The 19556-nt window shown below is 40.6% G+C and overlaps 2 protein-coding genes across 8 annotated transcripts in view; one reads left to right on the top strand and one right to left on the bottom strand.

Annotated features, from left to right (window-relative positions):
• Positions 1-365: 365 nt before the first annotated feature.
• Positions 366-13548, bottom strand: ANAPC16 (anaphase promoting complex subunit 16). Of its 2 annotated transcripts, XM_027596393.1 has the most exons (4): positions 13405-13547; positions 8769-8937; positions 2346-2420; positions 366-1191 (listed from the first exon to the last, which is right to left on the bottom strand). In XM_027596393.1, exons 2-4 carry the CDS (start codon positions 8908-8910, stop codon positions 1076-1078), a joined length of 333 nt encoding a protein of 110 aa, XP_027452194.1. In that variant the 5' UTR covers positions 8911-8937; positions 13405-13547; the 3' UTR covers positions 366-1075. The 2 variants fall into 2 exon arrangements, with proteins under 2 accessions (XP_027452194.1, XP_027452195.1); XM_027596394.2 differs by lacking the exon at positions 2346-2420 and having other exon boundaries at positions 13405-13548.
• ASCC1 (activating signal cointegrator 1 complex subunit 1) overlaps positions 13205-19556 on the top strand; it is a 105611-nt gene continuing 99259 nt past the window's right edge. Inside the window, exons 1-3 of one of the 6 annotated variants that reach the window (XM_027596387.1) lie at positions 13205-13337; positions 15621-15765; positions 17096-17195. In XM_027596387.1, the coding sequence (XP_027452188.1) occupies positions 15654-15765; positions 17096-17195 (212 nt within the window). In that variant the 5' untranslated portion in view covers positions 13205-13337; positions 15621-15653. Of the gene's footprint in view, positions 13338-13549; positions 13779-15335; positions 15479-15620; positions 15766-17095; positions 17196-19556 lie in introns of those variants that run through there. The other 5 variants (XM_027596388.2, XM_035724274.1, XM_035724273.1 and 2 more) reach the window with 5 other exon arrangements.

Below are 19556 nucleotides of genomic sequence, written 5' to 3'. Positions count from 1 at the left end.
TATCATGGTGTGAAAACCTACTAAATTCATAGAGTTCTGTAAAGACAAATACCCCTGAGATAAAGGAAATCTATCACTTGCTCAAGAGAAATGTTTTTAGATTCCTTTTTTTTTTTTAAAGATTTTATTTATTTATTCATGACAGACAGAGAGAGAGAGAGGCAGAGGGAGAAGCAGGCTCCCAAGGAGCAGGGAGCCCGATGCGGGACCCGATCCCAGGACTCCGGGATCATGACCTGAGCTGAAGGCAGACGCTTAACCATCTGAGCCACCCAAGCGCCCTAGATTCCCTTTTTATAAAAAGTAATTTGACCTCTTCCCCCATCCCAAATCCCTAAGACTTTGAAAGGATAAAGGAACCAATCTGGAGCTTTTTCAAAGGATTTATTTGCTACAGAATTGCTTGGGCCCACCAACAAGATGAACTCAGGATTTCTGTGTTTAAAAGGATTTTGCTCACCGATTTATTTTTACAAGTGCTTCAACATTCAAAAAGAATTCTTTTTGCCAGTATTTGGCATGTCTAGAAGAGGTTAGAAAAAGTTAGAATCTATAGAATTAGATGTCCAAAAATAGAAAAAAACCCAAACATTTTAAAATTCCTCATTTGGACAGGTCCTGAGTTGAAATCACATTCATCTGCAAGAATTGTTTTAGGTCAGAAACACTGTGTTTTGTAACTCCCGATCCTGATCTTGGATTTGACTGGTGAGGACTCCAGGCACTGCATGAATGACAGGAGAGACGTCATTCAGTGGGCCAATTCTGGTATGTGTCCTACCTGGCTTGTAAAGGTTTATAAATATCTCTTAAACCCAAACCTCTGGTTCTCTGATGCCAACTGTCTTAATCTGATTCTCAATACTTTTTTAAACAAATAAACAAAAATTTTCCCTGCAAGATCACACATTTAAGTATTTGTTGCTTGTGGATAGATACAGAGAAACCAAGTATGGATGTGAATTAACAATTCAGCAATGGAGCTGTGAATCTCTGGATGGCTGCGTATGCTGCGAGAAAAGTCCCTCGCTGGCCCTGCACTTGCTGTGCACCAGAGCTGACCATCCTGGCAAGGTCAACCCGAAGAGGGTGTGAACCCCAGCAGCTGCTCGATGGGTTTAAACCGCCACTCATCTGCCTCTAGCTCTTCTACCAAACCGGCTAGTTTTTCCATCCGAGCAACTTGCTGATCTGTAAAGAGTCAAGGAGGCAATATATAATACAACATATTTCCCATGAGACAGTCACCAACCACCAACGTGATCATTGGTTTAAAAATAATTTCTAGAAGGGGGTGCCTGGCTGGCTCAGTGGGTTGAGTGTCCAACTCTTGGTTTTGGCTCAGGTCATGATCTCAGGGTCATGAGATCGAGCCTCACATTGAGCTCTGTGCTCAGCACAGAGTCTGCCTGAGATTCTTTCCCTATCCCTCTGCCCGTCCCCCTGCTTGTGATCTCTCTCTAAAATAAATATATAAAAAAAATCTTAAAAAAAAAAGATAAACATCTAAAAAAAATTTCTAGAAGGATTTTTTCCTTCAATATTCAAGTGTTAGGGTCTTATTCTATGTTAGTCAAAAGATTAAATCTTAAAAAAAAAGAGTATGTTATCCTCCATGTCATAGGGATTTGTGTATTAATATCCTAGAGTTCCAGGTAATTGCAGCTTTTCCTCCCACATTATGCCATCAATGGAGAAATGGTCTGTGGGGGTACATAGTGCCCTGATGCATAAATGAAGGCCACAGAAAAGGTGCTACCAGGATCTGAGAGTGCAGACAGACCATAAGGTATTACATAAATACTTGAAGAATGAAGATGATGATGGTAACCAGTAGAGGACAACAAAAGCTTTCAGAAAGGGGAGGAAAAAGCAACACAAGAGGAGTAGGGAGCATTGACTCCTCTAGAAAACTAAACCTTCTTGACTTCAGCTTTGAGCCTCAATGTGGACATTTTGTCTGGCTTAAGACCATAGGATGTTTTTGTCTGCAGGTAATTAATTAATTAATTAATTTTTAAAGATTTTATTTATTTGGCAGAGAGAGACACAGCGAGAGAGGGAACACAAGCAGGGGGAGTGGGAGAGGGAGAAGCAGGCTTCCCGCCGAGCAACGAGCCCGATGCGGGGCTCGATCCCAAAACCCCAGGATCATGACCCAAGCCGAAGGCAGACGCTTAAGGACTGAGCTACCCAGGCGCCCCTGTCTGCAGGTAACTTAGAAAGTTCACTTAAACAGCTTTGTTGAGATTCAGGAGTTTTTGTCACAAAGTACACTGATCTTTCTGAATCCTCCCCCCCCCCAACTTATTCTCACAGTTAGTACAAAACACTCATGTGCTTACCATGTTTCACCTGTTTAAGTGTAGATGCCACTTGATAACTGAAAACAGATTCGCAGAGGAATCTCTCAGAGCCATCTACAAACAGAAGAGGAAAAGTTTTAATGGGCTCTAAGGGTTTTATGGCTTCTGATAAACCATGTAAATGTGCCTATTCTTTTCCCTGCTTTCACATTCAGGGTCTGGTTTTCAGTGTTTACGAAGAGGGCTTCTGTTTCATTGAGAACGAACAGTGCTCTGTCTGCTTTAAAAACTACTTCTTCTATACCTAGAAAATTACAACAGTCCCTCTACTTGTCTCAGTTTAAAAATAATGTTTAAGAAAACAAAAATAAGAAACCTCAGTGTGATGTCCTGGTCAACATTTCTCCCCTCCTAACCTGACAGTTTCTTAATGTTCTCTCATTCCGCATGTCAGGCGAACACTGACATCAGACATATCTGGCCACGTGGCCCCCGTGGTATCACAAAACAAAGGCCCATCAAAACTCTAAAAAGTAAAGCTGAGGGGGAAATAGCTGTTGTTGATTTTTAATATATCAAATTACATCACTATGACCATTGCAAAGCACTGCTGGGAAATCTTATTCTGTAAACGCAAATTGTAACCTTGATTTTCCAACTGAACCAAAACACTGCAATTTGCATGGCGATAAGAGTATGGTGCAATTTCAGAACCTAGCATTGTATTGGTGCCAAGAACTGGCAATAAGAAGATAGCTAATTCAGTCACAATAACACTGGGAAGTTGATTGTGAAACATAAGCTAGTTCATGTTCTTGTCAGACAAGGGCTGATATGGCAAAACATACCCCAAAAGACATAGAGCTCATATTGGAAAAATGTGACTTTTAGAAGAGTAGCAGACACCATTTGGGGAAGGTGTCTTATTGCAAAAATCCTAAAACAAATGGAGGGAGAGGACACAGCTGTCTTTTTTTACATGGTAGTTTATGCCAGCACTACTAGGTGTCAAGCACTCACCCATCAATCATGCGTTGGCGTGTCAGCCAGCTATTAAGTGACAAGGAGCTAGGACTAACACATTCTGGCTTCATGCTGAGTTTCACACAAGGATGACCTTGTTTCTGAAGTCCTGGTTGTAGAAATAAAGGAAACCTCATTTGAAATGGAGTCAGGAGGCCAGAAGGGGGAGCACTCACACCCTAACACTTCTGGTCAATTGTAGACTCTAACAGGTAGAGGCAAATTTTGCTTTCCCAGCAGGAAGAAGTCTATTATTTTGCTACCCTAGCATGATGAAGAAAGTTTTTTCTCCTTGCCAGACCATAGCCCAGCCAATGAGAAACTGTCACAACTCAGCCAATGAAAAGCCGTTACACTTCACAAATGCCTAGTTTGTGCCAATGGACTTTTTGTTTATAATATAGTCTCTCCCAACTCCCCACTTTCCTCTCCTTTGTTCTCTAGACTTGCCTGTGGTTTTGCCATTGCTTGCCTGTTCCCAGTTGCAATTCCTTGCTATTCCTGAATAAACCCATTTTTGCTGGTAAAATAACGTGAGTTATTTTTAGGATTAACATGGTGAGGGGTGCCTGGCTGGATCAGTTGGTAGAGCATGTGACTCTTGATCTTGGGGTCCTGAGTTCAAATTGATACCGGGCCTAAAGCTTACTTAAAAAAAAAAAAAGAATGGTGGTGTGCCTGGGGAGCTCAGTTGGTTAAGTGTTCGACTCTTGATCTCAGCGTTTTGAGTTCAAGCCCTGCGTTGGGCTCCATGCTGGGCGTGGAGCCTACTTAAAAGAAAAAAACAAAAAAGACTGGTGTGCATGGCTGGCTCAATTGGTGGAGCATGCAGCATGCAACTCTTGATCTTGGGGTTGTGAGTTCAAGCTCTACCTTGGGTGTACAGATTACTTAAAAATAAAAAACCTTAAAAAAAAGAGGGGTACCTAGATGGCTCAGTCGGTTAAGCATCTGCCTTTGGCTCAGGTCACGATCCCAGGGTCCTGGAATAGAGTCCCGCATTGGGCTCCTTGCTCAGCAGGGGAGCCTGCTTCTCCCTCTGCCTGCCAATCTCCCTGCTTGTGCTCTCTGACATACAAATAAATAAAATCTTTTTTTTTTCTAAGATTTTATTTGACAGAGAGAGACACAGCGAGAGAGGGAACACAAGCAGGGGGAGTGGGAGAGGGAGAAGCAGGCCTCCCACAGAGCAGGGAGCCCCACGTGGGGCTCGATCCCAGGACCCTGGGATCATGATCCGAGCCGAAGGCAGACGCTCAACAACTGAGCCACAGGTGCCCCTAAATAAATAAAATCTTAAAAAAAAAAAAAAAAAGACTGACATGGTGAACAATAAAACCATAGATGTTGTATCCAAATGGCTTGAATATACAACTAAGAGAGCTTCTGCCCAATATTTTTTTTGGAAACATTATTTTTTTATTTTAGAGAGAGAGATAGAGAAAAACAGAGAGAGAGTGAACACAAGCAGGGGTAGTGGCAGGCAGAGGGAGAAGCAGGCTCCCTGCTGAGCAAGGAGCCCAACATGGGACTCGATCCCAGGACCCTGGGATCATGACCCGAGCCAAAGGCAGACACTTAACCGACTGAGCCACCCAGGCGTCCTGTTTCTGTCCAATATTATATTCAAAATTGATGTAAAAAAGAAATGAAAATGTAATTATTTTCATATATATTGTGTATTAATGTATACATCGTATGTTACGTATTATTTCAAAATGTTATTTCACAAAGTGTTATACACCTTAGGAAGAGTGTTGTTATATTCTTTAAATTCAACCTCTTTTCTGTATATTGTACTATATGGTATATGATCCTATCTCCTCCTCCCTCCCCTATTCCTCTGGCTTGAATGGAAGTCATTTGTGAGCAGATCATCTAAACTGAGCAAAAAATTTTTATTTTCAATTAACTCAATATTATACTGACTGTCCAGTTTCTTATGTAAATATGCCAGTGTTCATTATCCTATTCATACCCTTGCTTAAAGAGTCAAATTATAACTAAAGTTTTATTTTAGAAAGAATAAAGCATAAAGCATTAGAGCCCACCTCTCAGGTAGTTTGATCCCGAACTTTAGGATCTCACACAAGGCAGTAGGGATTATGGGCTATAAGGATCAGGCCAAGATGTATCTGGAAGCTCCTATATAAGTCTTACCACCCATTTACATTTAATCACAGGTGTTATATTAGGATAAAATGCTTAAGTTATAACATTTGCATATTTCCCTTGGCAATGAACTTCAAAGCAAAGAGATGTAAGCTAATCTTTCATAAAGGTACCTGCATATCACTTTACCACTCTGTATGCCTATGGAACACACTTTTGCTGATGTGCAGCTCTGTATTAACCACAGAGTCCACTGCTTCTTAGTCACATCCTATTAGATGTGGTATCTGCACCAGTCTAAAGCCTGGAATTTCTCTAGAGAGGAGTCAGCCTGGGGCAATCTATCTTCTATTTCGAAATTGTAATCAAACCCTTTGTAACACACCAAGCAGCTTTCCTCTTAAGGGACAAGCAAAGGTTATTAAGTAGTGAAAAGTTCAGTAAATTGCCCAAATCTAACATCATGCCAACTCCAATAAATAGGATGCAATCAAATTCATTTAAGAGAATATTACTTCACAGCAGGAAATTAGACAATACCAGATAATTTATACTTTAGTAGCCTATGATATAACTAAAATTCAGCTACTTCTGGTCTGGAAGGCAGTCTCTAATTTGCTCACTAAACTGGGTAAGGACAATCTTAGCTCAGGGCAGGAAGAATGCTGAAAACTGCTGTACAGATCTTCGGTTTATGATGGGCTTATATCCTGATAAACCCATCCTAAGCTAAAAATGCCAAGTCGAAAATGCATTTAATACACCTAATCTCCTGAAGATCATAACTTAGCCCAGCCTACCTTAAATGTGCTTGGAACACTTACATTAGCCTACAGTTGGGAAAAATCATCTAACACAAAGCCTATCTTATAATAAAGTATCAAATATCTTATGTAAATTTTTGAATACTGTACTGAAAGTGAAAACCAGGAATGGTTGTATGGGTACAGAATGGTTGTGTTATCAGTTGTTCACTTTGGTGATTGTGCGGCTGAGAACTGTGGCTCCCTGCCCCTGCCCCGCATCCCGAGAGAGTACTGTACCAAATATCGCTAGCTCAGGAAAAGATAAAAATTCAAAACTCGAAGTATGCTTTCTACTAAATACATATGGCTTTTGCACCATGGTAAAGTCAAAAAATCCCAAGTCAAACCACCGGAGAGCTGGGGACTGTGTATACATTGCTTATGTGAGGTGTCTGTTAGAGACTGGATGCATGAGGAAGTTAAATCATAATGGTAAGTACATTATTTGGGTTTCTTATCCTTAGACTTACGAGGATGCAAGATCAAGTTGAACCTGTTAAGATTATAAACAGTATCCAACCTTGGCTCCTGATTGCTTTTCTTCCTTACTCTGAAAAGGCAACTTTTCCTACTCTGTTTTCATATCTGATTAAACTACTATAAGAAAAATGGTCAGGTACATGTGCATTAGATTAACTGTATAATAGCATCACCTATAAACATGGTAGAAGATGCTTCCAAATCTAACATCCTTATTTAACATTCTTGGTTTGACTAGGATAGTTCAGGGATTACCATCTCTAATTTTTCATAGTCTGTCCTTAAGTGTAAGTAGCTTTAAAATATAGCTAACACCTTAAACCTAAAACTCTGCATTTTGAATTTAAACCTAATATAAACTAATCCTACAACAGAAAGCTAACACATTCCTCCATGAAGCATACTGGGATGGAATAAAAATGGACAGAAGTAAAACTTGTTATAATATCAACATTCAGACTAATCTCAGTAGCCTTTCTTCTTTAATGTTTCCAAGTAATCTGGTGTATACTGATACAGAATGCTTATAGTTTTGAGACTAAGGAGGTACCTCCTGTATTAAATTTCTCCTGTAGCTAGAATTTAAATGACTTCAATCTTAGAGTCCATTGTTAAACATTGATTCCTCTTCTGCTGCTAAGACTCATTAAGCAATCTAAGTACCTCCAACTTTTGATTTTTGCGGGCAACTTCCTTAATACCAGGTCTCTGCTGCATATAACTGAAGTCATATTTTTAGTGCCATATATGGTAAACAAGGCCCCAATTGTTCACTACGTCGAGTCAGTGGTACTAACTCAAGTATTCAGCTAACACAACTGAAGAAAATGAAGAGGCAAAGACAGAAGTATGTACATCTCAGATGTACCACTAACTACACTACCTGATTATCTACTTCACCAATTGTGATTTGAACCAATTCTAGAGAGGCTTGTGGTCCCAGTCTTCCCATGTGTCCCTGTCACAAACGATTCTTCTGTTTGTCCCGGCTTAACCCAAAACTCTTTTCACCTGATATAAATGAATAAAGTTCACCCCAAAAAGCTGACACCTAACTATAATTTGTACTTTTTTCAGAGATTTCCAGATTAAATATACTTACCAAAATTTGCAAGTTAAAGCAAAGAAGATCAATATACAACTAAGCACAAAAGTGCTAGAATCAGGTAGATTTTGAATCCTTAATAGGTTCTTTGCTGACTTTTTTCAAAGCATGACAGTTTAATGATTATGGACCAATCTTTCACGAGCATCCCCTGAATGTTAGTCAAAACATTCTGTGCTGCACCCTAGACCAATTCAGCAACTCTAAGATGGGTCAGAAATGTGCATTTTAAATAAGCTTCTCAGATGACTTTTATGCTCCCTATTAAGAGTTTATTGGTCTAGCTCCTATAGTGACATGTATCCAATGAATTTCGGGTACCAATGTAGTGTCATGCTTACAGCCTGTGCTCTGATCTTGGCCAGCCAGTTTGCAAATGTATGCTGAGTAAGATGGTGGATGATCTGATGCAAATCCAGCTCCAGTGCTAGAAAAACCACACAGCACTGTCCTGTAGTGGGCCAGGGGAGCCATCTTCACATACAAGAGTGGTATAATAGTTTTTATTTCCTCTTAGAACCTATTTGATGAGGTTAATCTATCAGTAGATTAGTTACATTAGAAAAAATACATCAAACCTACGCATCATAGGGAGGCAGACTGGTGCCAGGATAAAGCAAACTGGAGCAGGAAGTCAAGAGAATTCCTGGTTCTAGTGCTGACTTTGTCTTTAACATGGTCAAATCACTTTAACTTTTCTGGGTCTAAGTAAGTCTAGATGACTTCCTTGATTTCCAAAGCCTTTTTCAGCTCCAAAATTTTGATTCTGGAGAAAGATTTGTGTTTTGAACATAATATTTGAAATGGGGACAAGAGATGAAATGTGGAGCTGAAATCAGGGCAAACTCATCTCTAATCCACTTGATAGCTTCTTTACAATTAATATTCATTGCAGGTCAGAATCCAATTATTCAGCAAAAAGCAGCATGAGATCACCTTCTAACATCTCTCCAGCTCCTTTGGGGTAGGTGAAAAGGGCTTTCCGTGGTGGGGCAAGGTCTGAGACACTGAAACCAGATCCAGTGACAGAACTTCCACTGACCCCACCAGCTGAGGAGGATGATGAAGAGGCAGCCATTTCCTCTCTAGCAGAATTCTCACTTCACTACAGAGAAAAAAAAACAGCAATTGGCAAGTTTATGGAAGTGAGATTGACAACATTTCATTCTAGCTGCCATAAAAACCAGCATACAGTTTAGTAAAGAATTAGGTCCCCCTTTTTCTACCCTCTCTGTTCCCACAATCTTTTACTGATGCCTCAGACAAAAATGTTTCTCAGGATTTTAAGTGAAAATATGTTTATTATGTTTTTCTACTTAAAACACTACTTCCTATCATTAGCAAACTGTTTATATCGCTTGGGATCGGCTGTGGGTGATTTATGGGTTATGAAGGGGTGATACGGCAGTGCCAAGGCAGCAATTTGACTGAGGAAATAAATTATATGAGGATAAAACAACATGCCTCATAGGACAGTTTGTCTTGGCTATATCCTGACAAAGCCACACCAAAAAATTCACTTATAAAATTTTCCAAATAAAATTCCAGAATAACACTGTGTTCTGTTCCCAAGGAAAGGGAATTTAGTTAGGAAATACATATTTGTCCTTTCATTAAAAATGTTTTAAAAACTTTTTCATCCAACTGTAATACCCAAATTGATCACTTGGTGGCACCTCCAAACCAGAAGAAAATGGCTCATGAAATGATCTTCAAATTCATGGTTTATTACGAATATAGCAGCCGTGTTTAATCCTATGTCATATCAAAAAATCAAAAAGCCCAAATGCAAATGAGAAGATCTGTACTGAATACACGATTCCTTACAGAAGTTCAAAACAAAAATACTACCTTGGCCACTGAAGCTTATATTACACACTTACATAACATTCTAAGACGTTTATATTTTCCAAAAAGAATGGTCTAGGGGCGCCTGGCTGGCTCAGTCGTTAAGCGTCTGCCTTCGGCTCGGGTCATGATCCCAGGGTCCTGGGATTGAGTCCCACATCGGGCTTCTTGCTCAGTGGGGAGCCTGCTTCTCCCTCTCCCTCTACTGCTCCCCCTGCTTGTGCTCTCTCTCCCTCTCTCTAATAAATAAATAAAATATCTTAAAAAAAATAAAAAAAAATAAAAAGAATGGTCTAGCACTGTGCTAACAGAACTTTCTGCCATGATGGAGATGTTCTAACATTCTATTTCTGTGCTGTCCAATATGGTAGCCATTAAGCTCATGTGGCTATTAGTGTGACTGAAGAACTGTGTTTTAATTAAATAGAATTTTTTAATTCTACATCTATGTGGGGCTTGAACTCACAACCCCGAGATCAGGAGTTGCATGCTCCACCAACTGAACCGGCCAGGTGCCCTTGAAGAACTATATTTTAAATTTTATTTAATATTAACTGAAATTGAAAGAGCTACATATGACCAGTGGTTACTGTACTGGATAGTACAGCTCTAATATTTAGACTAAAAAATGACTTTGTATCGAATTGTATGCTTTAAGATGGCTAATAGTTAATTTTATGTTATGCGAATTTTAGCTCAATTAAAAAAAAAAAAAAAGAGGGACGCCTGGGTGGCTCAGTCAGTTAAGTGGCTGCCTTCGGCCCACGTCATGATCCCAGGGTCCTGGGATCGAGTCCCACATCGGGCTCCTTGCTCAGCAGGGAGCCTGCTTCTCCCTCTCTCTCCCTCTGCTTGTGCTCTGTCAAATAAATAAAATCTTAAAAAAAAAAAAAGAAAAAGAAAAAAATGACTTTGAAAGGATTTAAAAAATGAATTTCCCTCTTTAATGGCCACCGAGAATTTTAGCTGATTTTTTTTCTCCTTTTGCTAGTTGCAAAATAAAGACATTTGTTACAAAAGTTGGAACTTATTTTTGAAAAAATAGAAAAAATGAGGGAATGCAATGCAGATACAAATCCTACATATACATAATCCAGTTTCCTAGCAAGAAAAATGATATACTGTGTATTTCTGAAATGCCGGCTGTTCTGTTTCCTTAATTTTGTGATGATGATTTAAGCCTGTCGGGGAAGCAGAGTTTAGTTTCCGATTTCATTATATGTCCATAAGTAATATGATTAAAACTGAAGTGGGATATGGGAACAGTAAGGCAACTGCTATAATTAGAATTTCAGCCTATTTAAAAATAGAAATTGATTAAGGACACTGTCAATCTTGCTATTAGATCACCTTTTCTTTTTTTCTGAGCTCTATAACTTCCAAATTGTATTCATATTCATAGAGACAACTTTTCAAGGCAGATTTATAGCCAATCCTCTGGGCAACACTAGCTTAAAATATACCTTGACAGGTTCCTAAATGCTCTTTTAAACAGAACTTAAGCAGTAATGGACCTGGTCTAAATTTCTAAGTGGATTCTTGTTGGGATTCAAAGTATACAGATGATTTAGCCATCTTTTGGACAGGTACTCAGTCTTATTTCCCATTAGTTCAGAGCAGAACATACTGTGAACTGTTTATATATCTCACCTAAGACTTTAAACTCTAATCTTTTTCCTACACCTTGATAAATGCTCTATTCAGTTGCAAATGCAAGGCATACTTTTATATTTTGAAATCAGTTGCTCAGCGGAGCTCCCTAGGGACTGCCAGAGTGAGGACAGCTTCAAAGGCTAGATACAGTGTGACTTCTAAACTGGGTATAATCAAAGGAATTCCCTTTCATCCCATTTTCTTTCAAACTCAGAACTACTATCATTCAATACACAAAACAGCCAGGGTTGGAAACTGGAGTGCATAATTAGCACAAAGCTACTTTTACATAAATAAGCAGTTTACTGCTGAGGTAGAATAATACACTTCAGTAATTTCTAGCTTTAAAGATTTAGGTTGAATTTTGCATGCTATCAGCAGATGGTAACAGGAGGTAAAGTGAAACTAACAATGAACACTGCTTTATGAAGGCAGGCACTCTGATCATGAGAACCAAACATAATGCTTGACCTATACTAAATAGTTGTTAATTTAAATAAATGTTTGCTACAAAATTCCTTAAAGGTCATCTAATCCAATCCCTCATGTTATAGACGACCAAACAAAACTGAGCTATAGAAACGTTAGCATACATGCTGTGACATTCTTCAAGCAATGGTTTTATGGGCATATCATGTGCCATGTGAGAGGTAAAACAGCATAGTGGTTAAAGTTCAGATTCTGAAGTTTCTTGGTCTGGGTTGATGTCCTGGTCTTGCTATTTAGCTTGCTGTATGACTCTGGACAAATTACTTAACCTCTCTGTTCCTCTGTTGCCTCATCTCTAAAATGGGGATAATAATAGTATCTACCTCATAAAGGTATCACAAAGGTTAATATAACTAAAGCATTTAGAATAGTTACAGGCATAGTAAACAATATCAGCTATCCAAAATTAGTAATGGATATTTACTCCTCAATCTTTTTTTTCCCCTACGCAGATCCCAGTTTTTCATCAATAGTATGTCCCAACACACTCATGGGAAAAGTTTTAATTCTCTCCATTTGACAGAATCAGCAAGCTCCTAGAGGGAAAAGGATCTGCTCAGGAAGAGGGAAGATGCCCTCCATTAATGCACTTGTCACATTCATTTTCAGGTTCACGAGTTTAGGAAGAATTATTTGATCTAGGAAAGGGGGAACAAGTTGTCTTTCTACCCTTGGGGCCTAGCACAGAACCTGGATTAGAACGTTTTCTGAATGAATGCGGAACAAATGATAGAACACAGGGCTAGTGGCTCAGCAAAGGTTATATGCGTGGGACAGAGAAGCGGGGTGTCATGAGGATTGGTCCATTGTTTTTTTTTCTTCCTCATTCTGCAGATTTACAGTATTAACACAACTCTCTCACCCACTAGGCTGCTTAATGAATACATATTCATGGTGAAGTAGTCTGGGGTTTGGGCCTCTAAGGGAAGCCGAGTCTATTGGCAGTTGAGATCCCCACAGGAAAGCAATGCTACTTTGGGGGACACAGCATGGCTGTCTCCACAGTGACAGGATGAAAAACATTTCCTTCATGTACGACAGGGATGACCTTGTATTCATAAACACTACTTCTTACCGGATATATGCCTATTTTCTTAAAAAGAATCCTCCCTTTAGAAGTCTCCTTATGAAAAAGACACTGAAGGAAATACCCTGGTGTAATGGCAATTACAAGCAATCATTTAATTCTATCATCAACAAATCGTTGCAGTTAAACAGCTGGACTACCACCCAAACGGAAGCGGCAGCTAAAACCAGGTGGGGTGGCTAGAAAGGGGCTGGAAAGGAGAGGGGAAGAACGCCAGAGGTTTCCAAACTAACTCCAAGGTACACTTCCTCCCCTTTCCCCGCTTGGACCCAAGGGGGCGACGCCTGGCGCCACCGTACTGCGCAGGCTCCAGCCCTCGACCCGCATGCGCACCCTCTTCGGCGCGGCCTGAGGAAATTTCCTTACACTCCCTCTGCAGCAGGCTCCAGTTTCTCCTCTTATCTTCTCCATTTTACTAGTCCCTGCAGGTAGGTTTCCAGGGATCAACTCCCTTCCACTAAGCTCCCGGGGGTCCTTGAGCCCTCGGCCACTTACCTCAGTGGATTTGGCACTTTCCCCTACGGCCCCGCCCCCAGGGCCAGCCAGAACGGCCGCGTTTACAACGACGAGGACGGCGGCGTGCGCATGCCCGCGCGGAGGGAACATGCGCCCGCGGCGTGCGGGCTCCCGCGCGCTGGTGGGCGTGGCCAGGGCGGAGAAGGATGGAGGACGCGCTCCGACAGAGGACTTCCGGGTCATGCGCTCACCCGGCCTTACCGCGGTTTGCTTTCCGCCCCGGAGTTCCTCTTTCTTAACAACTCGACTTGGTGTGCTCGCTTTTTTGCTTGCTTTTATGATTCAGGGCTTCACCTTCCCCACGGCATTGCAGGCTTTCCGCTCCGCTCTCTCCCCAGACTACCACGAAGCAGGTTTAAATTGGTTATTCCCCCTTTTTTCAAACAGCTTCATAGCTGGGTGTCGTATGGGGAATTCGGCAGGTGAAGTTCGCTGTCTGAGGGTCCGACCTAAACATTAAAATCTGATTTTGTGAAGGGCCTTTTTTCTTTTGTGAGGTCCTGGGGGAATAGGCCACTAGAGTGTAATGTCATTAAATTGTTGCTAATTATGCCCGGCATCATTCAAGTCTGTTACTTTCTGTGTTGTTATTTCTCACAATGCAAAATCTCCTCTTGGTTCTGTAAGCAAATTGCAAATTAAAGTGACTTACTTGCTGAGGGTTGGATTGGGCCTTAGTGTATTTAATAAAGATTGGTCAGGTTTTTGGGAGGAACTCTAATTTTGGGCTTCCAAGACTGTGTTACCTATGTAGTAGGAAGATTGGTTGAACTTAACCACAGCTAGCCCATAAGGAACCTTTGTGTCCTTAATTCTCGATTCATTAAGTGGTGACTAGAAGGTTGGCTTTTCAGTGAATGATGTACATTTTTTTTTTTTTAGATTTTATTTATTTATTTTATTTTATTTTTTTTTAAAGGTTTTATTTATTCATGAGAGACAGAGAGAGAGAGAGAGAGGCAGAGAGAGAGAAAGGCAGAGGGAGAAGCAGGCTCCCAAGGAGCAGGGAGCCCGACGCGGGACTCGATCCCAGGACTCCGGGACCATGACCCGAGCCGAAGGCAGACGCTTAACCATCTGAGCCACCCAGGCGCCCTAGATTTTATTTATTTATTTGAGAGAGAGCGAGCACAGGCAGGGGGAGCAGCAGCAGAGGGAGAAGCAGGCTCTCCGCTGAGCAAGGAGCCAGATGCCAGACTCCATCCCAGGAGTCTGGGATCATGACTTGAGCCACCCAGGCATCCCATGATGTACATTTTTTGAGTAGTGGCCTATAGAAATGGATTCCTCCTCTCAGCAGTGTGTTGGTTTGAAGAACCATTTGGTTATGTCATATTTTAACTGTTTTGATGGGCAGCTGGATCTAATTTTGAGGTATATATTTCTAGCACTTCTAAAAGTACTTAGGGGTTATTCCCCCCCCCCGCCTTCAAGGATAAGTGTGCTAAACATTCCTAATCCTCTGAATTATCATGCTGGATTAAAAGGGTGAGACCCTTAGCAAATGGTTAGTTAAACACAGAAGGTTTAACTTTGAGGTTAAAATAATAAAGAGACATCTGTGCTTTCAAGTCATGGACAGGCTGTATAGAGAGGGCTGAGTTTCTTTTAATCACCTTTTCTTAGAGTGCTGAAATAGTTTACAAATTACTGTCTAGGGGCACCTGGCTGGCTCAGTCAGTGGCGCAGGCAACTCTTGATCTTGGGGTGGTGAGTTCGAACTTGATGTTGGTTGTAGAGATTACTTAAAAATAAAACTTTTGTGGGGTGCCTGGGTGGCTGTCGTTGGGCATCTGCCTTCGGCTCAGGTCCTGATCCCAGGGTTCTGGGATCGAGCCCTGCGTCAGGCCTTCTGCTCCGCGGGAAGCCTGCTTCTCCCTCTCCCACTCCCCCTGCTTGTGTTCCCTCTCTTGCTGTGTCTCTATCAAATACATAAATAAAATCTTAAAAAAAAATAAAACCTTTGGAAACAAAAACAAATTATTGTCTAGAGTGAGCCAGGAATAGAGTGCTGTCGTGGAAGATACAGCAGTTGACTTAAAACAGCTTGCAGGTAGGGAAATCCAATGAAAACAGTGCTGCTTTTGTTTAGAATGTGCTGTGAACTGATGTCCCGATTACATAATGATGCATAAAATAGAGATATGGTTTTCATTTCTGATTAAAACAAGGTAAGGTGATCATTTATTTTTCAGGATTTCACTAGAATAGTGTTTGGAGAAAGTATCATGGAAGTTCTGCGCCCACAGCTTGTAAGAATTGGTGGACGGATTTACAGAAAAAATCCCATCCAAGAACAGACTTATCAACATGAAGAAGATGATGAAGACTTCTATCAAGGTAATCCTAGTTGCTCTTTGGTCAGATACCAGTACAATGTTCTCTCGCATTATAGAAGCATTGCTTTGTTTTGTTTCATAGTGTTTCTGTGTGAGCACTGAAATTTGAGATGTTTGGCCTCTATCTAGCTCCATTTGTGTTGATGTCTAAGGGGACTGGTGATTTTCATTTTGACGAGGCATTCTCATTTGCACTTCCTAAATCATGTTTCATCTTTGTGCAGAGGCTTAAATGTAACACGGGGTAATTTTAGTAAACAATGTTAACCATGAATATTCTGTGACAAAATTAAGTTCTTTATCTGTAAAGTTGTGAAATAATATATATAAATTGTTGAAATAAATGAAATATGTATTTTGTCCAGTGCCCCAAGATATTAACTGTTAATACTGTTAATGTTATTTGTCTCTGCTTTGCACTCATATAGGCAGTTCCAAATAGACAACTAACATAACTTTATTATTACATAGGGATAATTTTAAGAAGTAAGCTAAACAGTGGGGATGGATTATGAATATTTTCAAGCCGATTAACTTGGGCTTGGGTTTAATGCATAAATAAGTCCTTTCAGGTTCTCTGCTTCCTTTTCCTTTTGGTTTATAAGTTCTTCCATCATGCCCTAAGCCTTGGGGTTTGTCTTCCTTCTGGTTTTCCCCATTGTTTCCCTTCATCCTTGGGGACTTGACCTTTACTTGACCCTCCTGTCTCTTTGCCTGGTGGAATGGAGTAAGTTCTCCTGCTACCATTCCTGTCTCATTCATTGAAGTAATTTTGTGTCTTAATACTAAAAACTGCTTACTTGCACACTGTAAGAGGATGTTATGTGAATTACATCCTTATAAAAAAATAGAAAAAAATTTTTATTGTGTCTTAGCGTTTTGGGAGAAAACAGTTAAATAGTGGTATGTATATACTATCTTTCCAAAGTTCTTTTTTTTTTTTTTTAAGGTTTTATTCATTTATTTGACAGAGAGAGACACAGCGAGAGAGGGAACACAAGCAGGGGGAGTAGGAGAGGGAGAAACAGGCTTCCCGCTGAGCAGGGAGCCCGATGCGGGGCTCAAACCCAGGACTCCGGGATCATGACCTGAGCTGAAGGCAGACACCTAACGACTGAGCCACCCAGGCGCCCCTAGTCATGTGTTTTTTAATTTTCTTCTAAGAGCAGGTTGGAAGGACTGTCAGAGCAGTATTCTGCAATATAAAGTGTTGGGCTGTTCTGTGTGTGTGTGTGTGTATTTTTTTAAACCTTGAGCGTGATTGGCCGATGGGGAGAAGACTGTTGTCCACAGAGCAGCAGATGTGAGGAGGTGTTATGGTTTCTCTGCAGGCTTTGTGGAGTGTGCAGAGGAGCCCTGTGATGCCTACGAGGTGGTGCCGACCCAGCAAGGTTTCCGGTGTACCGTGAAGGCCCCCAGCTTGCTCTACAAGTGAGTGAGGCTCCCCACTGCCCAGCCTCATGGGACACACTTCCAGGAAACTCAGCAGGAAGCTGACTCTTTTCCATACTTACTGAGTGCTTGATTACTAATGACAAAACAATTTAGTGTTTTATGTCCTAGAATTTCTAAGGACTGATTATGGATCAATTTCACCATTCCAAATGTATCACCAAGTCCTGTTGATTTTGCCTCTTAAATATCTTTTGAATCTACCATTGGTCTTATTCTTTACTGAAAGACCAGCACCCTGCTGCATCTTCTGTGGATTGCTTCAAATAGCCTCCTTACTAGGCTGTCCACATTGATTATTGTTCTCCTCCCAATCAGTTCTTCACATTGAGGGTGGAATGATCTTTCTAAAAGGCAAATGTGATTATTTCCTCTGCTTCAATCTGTCAACATCTTTCCATTGAAGATGGAATTCTGTTCCATTGGAATGATGGAATCTTGAATGTGACTTAGGCAGCCCTGCATTTTTCAGTCACAACTCATACCACTCTTTTTCTGATTTTGCACTTAAGCCTAGCTAGTTTTCTTCAGTTCCTGAAGTGTGCTTTGTTCCTTCCTGCCATAGAGCTTTGGCATACGCTGTTTCCTTTGCCTTATAATCTCTCTTCCTTACCTAGTTATATTCTTCTTTCTTAGGGAAACTTGCTTTGACACCATCATCCCTTCCAACCACACTGACTACCATATGTTTTCATAACATCCTCTACCTTTCCTTTGTACAATTTTTCGGCCATGTATTTACACTTATTTGCATATTATTGGATGTCTTCTTCACAAGATGGGAGACTTCTGGAAGGCAGGAATGTGTTCCATTAATCTCCAATGTTTGTCAAAAACTGGTATGCTTTCTCCAAGGTTGTCATTATGAATTTGCTTGGAAACTTTTTGCTCACTTCAGTCGGTGCTTGCTTGCTTGCTTGCTCACATTCTGTCTCACCACTAACACGGTTAGTTTACCGTCTGCCTTCGACTCAGGTCATGATCTCCAGGTCCTGGGGTCAGGCCCCAAGTCTTCCTCTACCCCGATCATGCTCTCTTTCTTTATCTCTCTGTCTCAAATGAATAATAAAATCTTTAAAAAAAACCAAACATAGTTAGTTTATGTGGCTAACTGGCTTCTTTTAGGTTTACACCTCTGGAGATAGGCTGGTCTAGGAATTGTGTAAATTGTTTTTCTGTGTTGTACCAGGTTAATTAAGTGTTCAAGCTCCTCTGTGAAAGGAGATCTACAAATATAAAATTATATACCTTTAAGCTCCACGAAGCAAATAATTTTATTTTCACCAATCTTGAAAATATTCTGAAACACCTATTAAGGATGAAATTCTTCTCTTGGAATGTGGCCAGATGGGAAACCAAATGCTAAATCTGACAGCTCATTTTCCTTTAAGGTTCCAGTGACATTTTCTTCTAAGAAACAAGATTTTAGAAAGTCATGGTTCCGTTTCCTGATGAAATCCGTGTAACCGTTTTCCTTAATGTGTATATTTGCCACCACTAAGTTGTGTAAAAATTCCTTAGATGTTTGATTCCAACTTGATCTTCTGAATTCTATATATTTTAAGTATTCATTGTATTCTAGATGACTTGCATGTTAAATTAGGTATTGATTCTGTTCAATTGTAATTAATAGACAGTATTTACTAGGAAGATTTCCTTCTTTTTTTTTTTAAGATTTTATTTATTTATTTGACAGAGAGAGACACAGCGAGAGAGGGAACACAAGCAGGGGGAGTGGGAGAGGGAGAAGCAGGCTTCCTGCGGAGCAGGGAGCCGGATGTCGGGCTCGATCCCAGGACCCTGGGATCATGACCTGAGCCGAAGGCAGACGCTTAATGACTGAGCCTCCCAGGTGCCCCAGGAAGATTTCTTTCTTATTAATCATTTTTCTAGGTTCATTTGGATCAGGGAAGAAATTACTTGACCAAACTAATTTATAATGAAATCCTAATGGTTGTAATACCTGTCCATGTACTAGACGTTATACATTAGTTCTCGACATCAGGTGCACATTAGAATCACCTGGGGAACTTTTAAAACTCCCTATGCTTGGATGCACCCCACACCAATTAAATCAGAATCTCTGGGAGCTGGACTGAGGCATCATTAGTCTTTGAAGCCCCCCAGGTGATTCAAGTGGGTAGCCAAGATTGAGAACTACTCGATCTGGTAGGAATTTCTACTTATATGTTTAATAAAGGAGTCACCTTTTCACGGTGTGTCTCTTATTATTGTAGGGAATGTTTTAGACTCCCCATGTAAACCTCTTTTGAATCTGGCTATGCTCTAAATTGGAAGGATGCCATTATGGGCTTAATGAGGATGGTATGGACCGTACTG

This window comes from Zalophus californianus, chromosome 15, assembly GCF_009762305.2.
Source record: "Zalophus californianus isolate mZalCal1 chromosome 15, mZalCal1.pri.v2, whole genome shotgun sequence".
NCBI classification, from domain to species: Eukaryota; Metazoa; Chordata; class Mammalia; order Carnivora; family Otariidae; genus Zalophus; species Zalophus californianus.
Note: the sequence above shows the minus strand (reverse complement) of the source record. Positions and strands in the feature narration are given on the sequence as shown.

Bases quoted from the DNA above. Each gene is read 5' to 3' on its own strand.
- ANAPC16 (XM_027596393.1), bottom strand. From the start codon at position 8,910: ATGGCTGCCTCTTCATCATCCTCCTCAGCTGGTGGGGTCAGTGGAAGT. The intron at 2,421-8,768 runs GTGATCTCATGC...TTCTGTTTGTAG, and splicing joins AGCTGGAGAGATGTTAGAAG to ATGGCTCTGAGAGATTCCTC. The intron at 1,192-2,345 runs GTAAGCACATGA...GACTCTTTACAG, and splicing joins ACTTAAACAGGTGAAACATG to ATCAGCAAGTTGCTCGGATG.